General features: G+C 36.9%; 1 protein-coding gene across 1 annotated transcript in view; it reads right to left on the bottom strand.

Moving 5' to 3' along the window:
* The window catches only part of XPR1 (xenotropic and polytropic retrovirus receptor 1), a 211,118-nt gene that overhangs the window by 26,508 nt on the left and 172,596 nt on the right, over positions 1–12,014 (bottom strand). The window contains exon 11 of the mRNA XM_040263861.1: positions 11,753–11,947. Within this exon, the coding sequence (XP_040119795.1) occupies positions 11,753–11,947 (195 nt within the window). The remainder of the gene's footprint in view (positions 1–11,752; positions 11,948–12,014) is intronic.

Raw genomic sequence — 12,014 nt, forward strand, 5'->3', positions numbered from 1 at the left:
ACATTCTAGGAACCAGCGAACTAAAATGGACTGGAATGGGTGAATTTAACTCAGATGACCATTATATCTACTACTGCGGGCAGGAATCCCTCAGAAGAAATGGAGTAGCCATCATGGTCAACAAAAGAGTCCGAAATGCAGTACTTGGATGCAATCTCAAAAACGACAGAATGATCTCTGTTCGTCTCCAAGGCAAACCATTCAGTATCACAGTAATCCAAGTCTATGCCCCAACCAGTAATGCTGAAGAAACTGAAGTTGAACGGTTTTATGAAGACCTACAAGACCTTTTAGAACTAACACCCAAAAAAGATGTCCTTTTCATTAGAGGGGACTGGAATGCAAAAGTAGGAAGTCAAGAAACACCCGGAGTAACAGGCAAATTTGGCCTTGGAATGCGGAATGTTTTAGAATCATGGGGTTGCAAAGAGTCGGACATGACTGAGCGACTGAACTGAACTGAAAATCACTGCAGATGGTGATTGCAACCATGAAATTAAAAGACGCTTACTCCTTGGGAGGAACGTTATGACTAACCTAGATAGCATATTCAAAAGCAGAGACATTACTTTGCCAACAAAGGTCCGTCTAGTCAAGGCTATGGTTTTTCATGGATGTGAGAGTTGGACTATAAAGAAAGCTGAGCACCGAAGAATTGATGCTTTTGAACTGTGGTGTTGGAGGCCTCCCTGTCCATCACCAACTCCCGGAGTTCACTCAGACTCACGTTCATCGAGTCGGTGATGCCATCCAGCCATCTCATCCTCTGTCATCCCCTTCTCCTCCTGCCCCCAATCCCTCCCAGCATCAGTCTTTTCCAATGAGTCAACTCTTTGCATGAGGTGGCCAAAGTACTGGAGTTTCAGCTTTAGCATCATTCCTTCCAAAGAAATCCCAGGGCTGATCTCCTTTAGAAAGGACTGGTTGGATCTCCTTGCAGTCCAAGGGATCCTCAAGAGTCTTCTCCAACACCACAGTTCAAAAGCATCAATTCTTCGGCGCTCAGCCTTCTTCACAGTCCAACTCTCACATCCATACATGACCACCGGAAAAACCATAGCCTTGACTAAATGGACCTTTGGCAAAGCAATGTCTCTGGTTTTGAATATGCTGTCTAGGTTGGTCATAACTTTCTTCCAAGGAGTAAGCGTCTTTTAATTTCATGGCTGCAGTCACCATCTGCAGTGATTTTGGAGCCCCCAAAAATAAAGTCTGACACTGTTTCCCCATCTATTTCCCATGAAGTGACGGGACCGGATGCCATGATCTTCGTTGTCTGAATGTTGAGCTTTAAGCCAACTTTTTCGCTCTCCTCTTTCACTTCATCAAGAGGCTTTTGAGTTCCTCTTCAGTTTCTGCCATAAGGGTGGTGTCATCTGCATATCTGAGGTTATTGATATTCCTCCCGGCAATCTTGATTCCAGCTTGTGTTTCTTCCAGTCCAGTGTTTCTCATGATGTACTCTGCACAGAAGTTAAATAAGCAGGGTGACAATATACAGCCTTGACGTACTCCTTTTCCTATTTGGAACCAGTCTGTTGTTCCATGTCCAGTTCTAACTGTTGCTTCCTGACCTGCATACAGATTTCTCAAGAGGCAGGTCAGGTGGTCTGGTATTCCCATCTCTTTCACAATTTTCCACACTTACAATAAAAAATTCATGAAAGGACAATGTGAGAGCACTGGACAACCATATTACCCATAAATGTTATTTTATCCATCAGTTAAAAGTTTTAATATTCTTACTTTCTTTTCATTTTCTTATAATCAGAAGGATGTTAAATAATACTCATGACTGCATATATCCTCATGATAGTCAAGATTTTAATGAGAACATCTTGAATACTTCACCTTTAAGTCTTGATCCTAACTGTTGTCTGATCAACAGATTCTGTGTGTGTATATGCGTGTGTGTGCATGCTGTATTTAAGACGAATCCTTATGTATATTTTTAATTAGTGAATGTCTCTGGTATCTATCTAGATGATCAATCTCATGGCTTCTCTTCCTCAGTCTTCAGTAAAATATTCCTAAATTATCTTAGTCATGGTTACTCCAAAGCTCATGTTCTTTCTTTCAACATGAAATAGTGCTTTTCATTCAGATGATGCTTTTAAAATTCTTCCTGGCAGAGGATTTGATTAAATTGAGCAGAGAGAGGGATTTGGTTCTCTAAGGTGAGGACATTCCACTTTCTGCAACAGAAGGTTAAATGAAGGGTAAATTTTAAACACTGGTTTCAAATATCAAAGTTGTTTCAGTCGAGGAAGGAAATACAGGTGGTCATATATTCGTAACTGAGAAGGAGGAAGATTATACAACAGATCCTAGACTTTCAGTTTGTCCTTCTTCAGTGCCCTGGTCTTTTCTACACCAGCTATGAAATGTTATATAAGCCTCAATATTCCACTTTGGTAGATGTTCATTTCTTTTGAGTAGACTTCCTGGTGAGATTAAAATAGCTGCAAGTAGTACAATTCTGCTTTTAAAAGAAATAAGCTCTTAAAAAAATTAAAAAAAAAAACACAGATGCTCCAGGGTATTATTATTCAGAGGCAAACAAAAGTATTTACAGAGAGCCCTGAGAATCCCACATGAGGAACAAAGAAACGCAACACATCAATGTGATATTTAAGCAGTAGGTAGATGCTTTATTTTCCCTCCTATTAAGCAGAAGCACTACTTTAATATGTGAAGAAAATACTACTTTTAACATAAGAAAAAATTCTTTCACTGTAAACATTTCAATTAAAACCAAATCTTGTACCTCATTCAAAATACCACCGACCAGGGATCTCCCTGGTGGTCTAGTGGTTAGGAGCCTGCACTTGCTAAGCAGAGGGCACAGGTTCAATCCCTGGTCAGGGAATTAAGATTCCACACACTGCATAACATGGCCAAAAAAAAAAAGAAACTACCAATGAAACCGAGCATTAGTCACTGGTCTTTCGTTCCACATTTTGCTTGCTACATTCTAGGAAGCATCCTGGAATGTTTATTAACAATATGTATTAAGGATTTAGCCAGGCCGCTTTAACAAATAATTATCTCTGGTAATTTTTGAAAGTGAATTTCAGGACCCTAACAAAAAATAAAACTCTCTAAGCAAACTGTTCACGTCAAACCATTCTCCCATCACTTGAAAGAACATTAATATGTTAGTTAGTTCTTCAATTCAAGAATGACTTTCAATTTTCTGGCAGAGAGAAATTATTTATATAGTTGGGCTGACTCCATAATGCTCTTACTAATAAAAGCATATGACTGTTAATGTGATATAGCCAGTTCCTGGCAATGTCTCTGGTTTTCCACGAATGTGGCCATTAGTACAAAAGGATCACAAAGAGGCCTTCTGACGTGGCCTATCCATGTAAAAGTACAGTTTAAATTACTCTCCCGCAATGTACCTCTGTGATTTCCCAAACACAAATTTATTTGGCACTGGCATAGGGACAACACACCACCCTATCTGATCTTCCTATGTTTACCACAAGTTTAACATTTTACTTGTGAGATGAGCTCAGGTCATTCTATAACATTAGAAGGGAGTTTAGAGTAGAGTATAAATAATCACAAGACCTGGGTGTGAATTCTAACTTTGTCACCTACTTGCTACTTGACTTTGGAGCTATATTGTTTGTATTCAGATTCATAACCTAGGTTCTTTCATTTCCTAACTGTAGGACTCTGGCAAGTCCTTAACTTGTTTTCAATTTCTTCACCTAAAAATGACGATCAAGTGATTACTTCTATCAAAGACTTTTCTGTTTTTTTCTTTGGTGTACACAGAATTTATTCAGGCAAAGAGAAGCAGCCACATTCTCATGCTAGAGATACTTGAAGTTGCAGTTCTAGAGGTAACACAGGTGTCCGGCCAGGATCAGTAATGTTGCACACATAAGCTGAGATATCTTCACTGTCTGTTGGGGATCCTGTAAGCTACCCAACATCCTTGAAATAAACCTTCCTTCTTAAAATAACCAGAGGATTTCTGTTGGTTGTCATATGAATCTTGGGTATAGATATAGAGGGTTTTTGGAAGGCAAAACCCCCAGTTTTGGAAACCTGTCTTGAAGACTGAGGACTCAGAGTTTCTCTCTCTTTAAGTGCCACTTAGTCCATGGGGTCACTAAGGGTTGGACACGACTGAGCAACTTCACTTTCACTTTTCACTTTCATGCACTGGAGAAGGAAATTGCAACCCACTCCAGTGTTCTTGCCTGGAGAATCCCAGGGACGGGGGAGCCTGGTGGGCTGCCATCTATGGGGTCGCACAGAGTCAGACACGTCTGAAGTGACTTAGCAGCAGCAGTACATGGGTATTTCCATAGCAAATGAATAATGGAGAACAATAATGGTGAGACCCACAGTGTGGTGGCCATTCTCTAAAATAGCACCCAATGTTCCTTGCCCCTAGGTATTCACATTTGCAGGTAATTCCCTCCCACATTATTCCAGGGTTGGTTGGTAGCACATAGTGTAAGTGACAGATGGACAAAGACTCTCCTTGATATAACTCTAGTCAGGCTCCTCTAAGTTCTCTAGATCTAAAATTTGGTGTCCATCCTTATCAAGCATGCATCTCCCAGTTGTAGCAAGAATCTTGCTAAGTCACTTTAGAGAGAATCCTTTACCCTCAATATCCAATCACCCTCAATACCTCATCAAATTCCTCATCCTCTACCCTTGGCATCTGATCACCCTGGTCTAATTTCAGCAAAAATCCTGTCAAGTCAGTTTAGCCAGAATCTCCCTTACCGTTGGTTTTTCCTTTTAGCAATTTCCACTCAGTGACCAACACCCTGCTCCTTGGCTATAAATCCCCATTTGTCCATTCTATATTCAGAATTGAGCCCAGTTCTGTACTGAGATCTCTTTTCCTCTACTGTAACAGTTCCTGAATAAAATTTACTTTTGCCACATTACCGTTCAGCTCTGATTCTAATGCCTCAAAATCTTGCTATGAAGATTAAATAAGTCAACACATGTTAAATGCTTAAAATTGCTTAAAAGGATGTTAGTGCATAAAAGTATTCAATAATTATTATCTTTAAATAATATCATTATTCTTCATTTTCAAGTACTGTGGGTCACTTTTTATAAGTCACCATATAAACTCACTATAATTAAATTATTCTCCTACTGCTGGACATTTATTAGACTACTTTCATTTTTTACTATACAATGCTGTGAACATACATTCATATTCACTCATTTCTCTAATCACTTCCTTAGGAAAAAGTTATGGAAAGGAACTTACTAGGTCAAAAGGTATGAATGATTTTAATACTCTTGACAGAATTACCAAAGTGCTTACCAATTTACAATCAATCAACAGAATGAGTGTCCATCTCTCTACAAACTTGCCAGCAAAGGGCATCATCACTTTTTTGATCAAATATGATTTCAATTAGCATTTCTTCTGCTATAAGTGAAGTAGAACATTTTTCATATGTTTATTAGTCATGTTTATTTATTCTGAAAAATTATGTTTATATCCTTTCCAATTAAAAAAAGTCAGTTAAAATTGATTTCTGTTTTATGGTGATTAGATTACAGATTAAAAACTTCCACTCCCTTCTTCTGTGACTCTTACTCATTGATGTTGCATTTAATAATTTGCTTTGGCTCTTAAGGATGGGCAGACTCCTTTAAGCTCAGCTATACAACTTGCTTTGACCAATGGGAGGCTAGCAGATGTGAGGAAAGCAAAGACTTAAAATGTGTTTGTGCAACGGAACTGCTTCTGTTACTACCACTTGAGATTTTCCTTGGATAATTGCTGTCCCTTTGGCTGGGGCCCCAAAATGAACAAACATGTAGCCAACTCAAACCCAACTTTCAGGGAAGCAACAAAACCCCAATGAAAACAGTGGTGCGAAGCCATGCAATCCAGCTGAGTCCAATCTAGTTCCAATTCCCAGCTGACCCACAGATAAAAAGGAGAATAACTATCTACACATACATAAAGAATAAATTACTGCTGTTTTAAGTTGCTGGAGTTTAGGGTGGTTTAACACGCAGCAATATCTGATTAGTACACTTACGGTATTATACTACGAAACTCTGAAAGAAAGAGATCATATATAATCTACTACTTATATTCCCTAGAGTAACATATACTGAGCAGGAACTTAAAGCCTTGTAACTCATTTGGCTCCTCACTTTTTCCTTTTCTTTCTATTGAAAATACCTAAGAACAGTAACTTTTCTCGATGTTTATACTTTTTACTAACAATAGTCTCATATAAAATTATATATAAAGTAAATAATCTATAAATTAAAATTAAAAATTTTACTTGCAAGTAATTGTCTTTAAATTCCTTTTAATTAAGACAAATTGCTCCATAAACTGAATTCATAAATAATTTTGACTTCTCTTTTAAACATCACAGATCCTCCACTAGTATCTAAACGATAACAGACATTGTTTTTAAACTTTAAATTTTTGTGCATGGGTGTTTCAAAAGCAATACAATTTACACAGAAGTGCTAACAAATTACATCTATCAGTTAAAAGAGCAATTAAGAAAACAAAAATTAGAGAAAAGACAACAAAAATGACATTAAGGTATAAGTGTTTTTCTAAAAAGCTTTTTCTTTTAAATGACAAAGATGATACAAAAATATAATCTATTCAAATCTATAATTAATATTTTAAAAACAATTTAAGGTAAAAAGAGATTGTTAGTGTCATATTTATAAAACCATTTAAAATCAGCACAATGCCAAGTAATGAAAGTTACTCAAGAAATACTGTTAAAGTCAATTTAATAATCAGAAACAAACAATATCTCATATTTGATTTTATAGCATCCAGCAAGATTTAAGCCAATGCTGACAAATGGTGAATTCTAAAATAATCTGTCTCTTGTCTGCATTATTAGTTAGGCTAGAAAAACTATAGCAAAATGTATCCAATTTCAAAAGGGTTAAAGATTTGAGCTACTTTCAACATTAAGTCCAAAATGAAAGCATTTTATTCAAATGAGTGATTTTTTAAAAGTTTATGTCTTTAAAAAGTTAATGAAACAAAAGTTTCCCCAGAGATTAAGAACAACAACAACACTAAACTGTGTTTCTATTATAACGTAACAAGACCAAAATTTGGAAATTCTGGCACAGAAGTCTATTATTCAGGGTAGAAACAGGGTAACCAACAGGCCATACCCGGAGAAAGGAAGCACTTCAGGACTATGTGTGCTCACCCAAAACAATGAAATGACTATTTGCACTGAAGGCACTGAACTACTGCTGAGGAATCCTCATTAGGGCCCACAGCACCCCTTACAGAATGTTAAAGAAGACGAGATCTAGAAGATATAAGAGATCTGGGCACTGGAAAACAACAGAGCAAAGAAATACAAATGAACTCAGCTTTTAAGTGAATAGAAAATATGTCTTTTCCAAGTATTTTAAAATGTCTTAGAGTAAATGCTAACAAATGCTAACAAAAATGTCTAAAGTAAAATATGAAATATTTTTAAAAGAACTTTTTTTATCCTTCTATGTATTCAGAGAACAGCAAAGAGCAAAATCTACTAAGAATTTATAAATATTTTAGAATGTTAGAAACTGTAAATGAAAAACAGAAAATCTAATGAAGTACTCTCACTGCATCAATAGATTAGAAATAAGAACATAATGGTTTTTTCTATTATTGTACCTCCCACTGGCTTTTCCTAGCCAAGGCCAAGAAACCTCAAGAACACACAAAAACCATTTACAACACTTTCCTGTCTCCTCTACTCCCAATTCCAACAAAAAAACTTGTAGGAATGGCTTTTAATTTAGGCTTGTAATGAAAAGTGGATTCTTAAAATAAGATTGGCTTTGAGCGTTTCTAAAATCAGTGATGGAAAATAAAATATACTGAAATATTTAAAGTGTGTTTCCTTCTTACTACAAGGGAGGGCCAGCTGCAGTATTATCATACTTACTCCCCTCACTTGAAAAAAATGGTTTTAAGTATAGAGTTAATTCTTGTGCATCCATTTTTACAAACCATGCAGCATAGGATATAATCTTTGGAACAATCTTGAAAATGCCCCCAATAATGCTGTTACTGTGGTAACTCTTAGGCTAGTTCTCTGAGAGGACTCAGAATCCTGAGTCTGAACAAGGTTACCTCACCATTTTCTACACTTTCCCCTTCAGAAAATGTGTCCTTTGCAATAATACATACACATTCAATAGAAAAAGATCTACATCATTAACCATACAGAATCTGTTCCTTTAGATCAATGATCATTTCTAAAGTCTATATTTTCTGATATGTTTTCTCTTGGAATACTATCCAAGGAAACAAGAGAAATCAGATTCTACTTCTGATCATCATTTAATGTCAAATTTTCTGTCAAGGGTTACTTTGAATTGTCTTTTTGGTAAAAAGAAAAATTAGTGATAAAAATATTTAATATGTAGCAACTATAATGTTTTTTTAATAGCAACTGTAAAAAGTGTTCTATACTGTTTTTTTAATTTAAGGGATATGGTTAGGCTATACAACCAATGTTCTCTCTAAAAAATGGTTGTGTGTTTAAAAATTTGTCTGTGGACACATGAATCATATTCAGTCAGTAAACAGCTGTTACTTGAACAAAAGACCAAACACATTCATAATTGATACCTGGTACAATACCCCCACCATACACATGCAAGGTGATCATAATGTATCTTTTAAAAAGATTTCCATAAAGGAAGACACATATAAACCAGCTCTAGGCAGTGAAAGTAAAAGTGTTAGTTGCTCAGTTGCAACACCAGCCTGCAGGTGTTGCACTGCAGCCTGCCTGGCTCCTCTGTCCATGGAATTCTCCAGGCACGAATACTGGAGTGGGTAGCCATTCCCTGTTCCAGGGGATCTTCCTGACCGAGGGATCGAACCCAGGTCTCCTGTATTGCAGGCAGATTCTCTACCATCTCAGCCACCAGGGAAGCCCCAATAAAACATACCTGCAAAGCACAAATGCACAACAACAACAAAAAGTTTTGACTGAAGTTAACATACTTATGTATACCCCTGTGTAAATACCTCACTTTTTAGTTTTAATTCTGAGTTAGGGCTTCCCTGGTAGCTCAGCTTGTAAAGAATCCGCCTGAAATGCAGAAGACCTGGGTTCGATACCTGGGTTGGGAAGATCCCCTGGAGGAGGCCATGGCAACCCACTCCAGTATTCTTGCCTGGAGAACCCCCATGGACAGAGGAGTCTGGCACGTTGCAAAGAGACAGACATGACTGAGCGACTAAGCACAGCACAGCACAGATAAGAATCAGTAAATCCCCATTAACAGAGGAGCCTGGTGGGTTATAGTCTATGGGGTTGCAAAGAGTCACACATGACTGAGAGACTAAGCATGTGAAATAAAGGGTTAACATACAAAACATACAAATAACTCACACACCTCACCATCCAGAAAAACACACCTATTTTAAAAATGGGCAGAGGTCCTGAACAGATGTTTTTCCAAAGAAGACGTCCAGATGGATGTCAAGCACAAGAAAAGATGTTCAACATCCCTAATCATCATGGAAATGCAATTCAAAACCACAATGACTTATCACCTCACATTTGTCAGAATGACTATTACCCAAAAGACAACAAATAGCAAGTGTTGGAGAGGATGTGGAGAAAAGGGACTCCTTGTGCACTGTAGGTGCAAATTTAAATTGGTACAGCCACTATGGAAAACAGTATGGAGATTCCTTAAAAAACTAAAAACAGGACTACCACACAACCCAGCAAGTTCACTTCTGGGAATTTTTCTGAGGAAAACAAAAGCACTAATTTAAAAAGACATATGCACCACTGTGTTCACTGCCTCAGTAGTAATAGCCAAGGTATGAAAGCAATCTAAGCATCCATCAATAGGTGAATGGATAAAGATGTATATGTACAGAATGGAGTATTATTCAGTCATAAAAAAGAATAAAATCTTGCCATTTCTCATGACATGAATGGCTGTAGAGGGTATTATGCTAAGTGAAATAAGTCAGATAGAGAAAGGTAAATATTGTATGATTTCACTTATAAGTGGAACCTAAAAAAACAAACCAAAAAAAGAGCAAATATAACAAAACAGAAGTAGACATATCTACAGAGAACAAACTGGTGGTTGCCAAAGAGGAGGTAGGTTACGGGATGAATGCAATAGGTGTGGGAGACTAAGAGGTATAAACTTCCAGTTATAAAATAAGTAAGTCACAAGGACCTAATGTACACCATAGGGAATACAGTCAGTAATATTATAATAACTTTATATGGTGATAGTAACTGGACTTATTATGACCACTTTGTATAAAAATACTGGATCACTACAATATATACCTGAAATGAATATAATATTAAGTAAAAAAAAAAAAAAAGAATAACTATTAGAACATACTGGGAAGCCACCAAAAGCAAGCAAAAAGCCTGAGCTTACTTTGGAAAGATACTGGCAATAAAGAGTAAAAATTCTGAGTTTGTGGCTTTTTGCCTAAGGGTGCTCCCAATACCCCGTCTACTCCAGTAACAGAAATATCAGTCTTACTGCCTACAGGAAAGAGTCAGGGTTGATGGAATGGCTGGAAATTTAGAGGAGTAATCCTTGAAGGAAGAGACCTTCACAAAGGCTAAAATACACAATTTGAGTACACAATGTTAAGTATCCCAGGCCAACAAGTAAGCCTGAGGAGCCAGCCAAACAGTAAGTACACATGAGAGAGGAGTTATAAAAGAAAAAAATTAAGGGAGCTTTAGGATGTGATTCCTTCACTGAGGTATTTAGTTAAATTATATCATTTAACAAGACTGCCTCCTTAGTGGTAGAATTATTGGCTACATTATCAATGTTACTGCAATCACAGAATCTACTACAAAAAGTGGAAGTATCAATAAGGTGTTCTCTTGGACCAAATCTCAAGCTTTTCAAAAGAAAAAAATCATCCTAATCTTTCAAGATCATCAGACACACAGCAGCACTTTTGGAGCACCAGGTAAGGTTTCTAAATACAGCATCTCAATTAAAAATCACCAGAAAAAATTTTATCAAGCTATCTAAAAATAACTGTAATAATTTCAACTGGTAACATTTCTTTAGATGAGAGTGCAGCTTCTAAGGTGTAGGCTGACACTGATTTAAACAAAGAAGGAAGGCATTTTAGTAAAAGCAAGTGAGATCTTTGATTGACAGTTCTTAGAAGAAGGTTAAAAATTCAAAAGGAGTGACTGCATGTGGCTCAGAACCTAAAAGCCTTTTTCTCCTCCCAACAGAAGAACAGTCTCAAGTAATAACTAGTTGCCATGGAGATAAGAAACTAGAGAGATCAGAGAACTCAATTTGCAGTTAAATAGGCTGGAAACAAACGTTACTACTTGGTGAAGGGAAACGATTAAAAATATACATGACTGCCAGAGGGAATCTTTTTCACCTAGCATTTCCCAAGCTCATTAATGAACAAGAAGTCTAAAAAACCAAATGAAAACCCAAAGTGTCTTGGATTGAACCCTTTAAATAAACGTAATTCAGGATTTCAAACATTATCACAAATCCTTCCTATTCTGTATGACTTTGATTCTTTTCAATGGTACTTGTTAGTAAATACTGGAATGAGGCTAAAATTGTGTTCAAGGACAAGCTACTATAACTGAGGGGACTGGAAATTCAATAGGGGAAAAAGCACGACAAATGGAAAGGTAACCAGATTAAGAAACAGATTCAAGTGGTAAAAATCAGGATTTTGAAAAATCTTTTCACAACCACTGAATACCTTTGTGAGTGCTGTAAAGAGCTGCAAACGTCACCGTGAAGAAAGTCGTGGAGTATTTCCCAGCATTAATTAAATGAGGAAAGGCTCTTTTTGTGTCTCGGTATCGGCGCAGGCACTGGATAAAGCGAAGCCAAGCAGGAATGCACTGAACAACAGCCCGCACACCATATGAATATTTGTGGCAAATTTCTGGTTCTGTGAAGATTTCAAAGAAGAAAAGATTATAATAATAAAAAAAAAAAACTTGTTCACATCATTTAGT

Source organism: Oryx dammah, unplaced genomic scaffold (genome assembly GCF_014754425.2).
Source record: "Oryx dammah isolate SB20612 unplaced genomic scaffold, SCBI_Odam_1.1 HiC_scaffold_21, whole genome shotgun sequence".
Lineage (NCBI taxonomy): Eukaryota > Metazoa > Chordata > Mammalia > Artiodactyla > Bovidae > Oryx > Oryx dammah.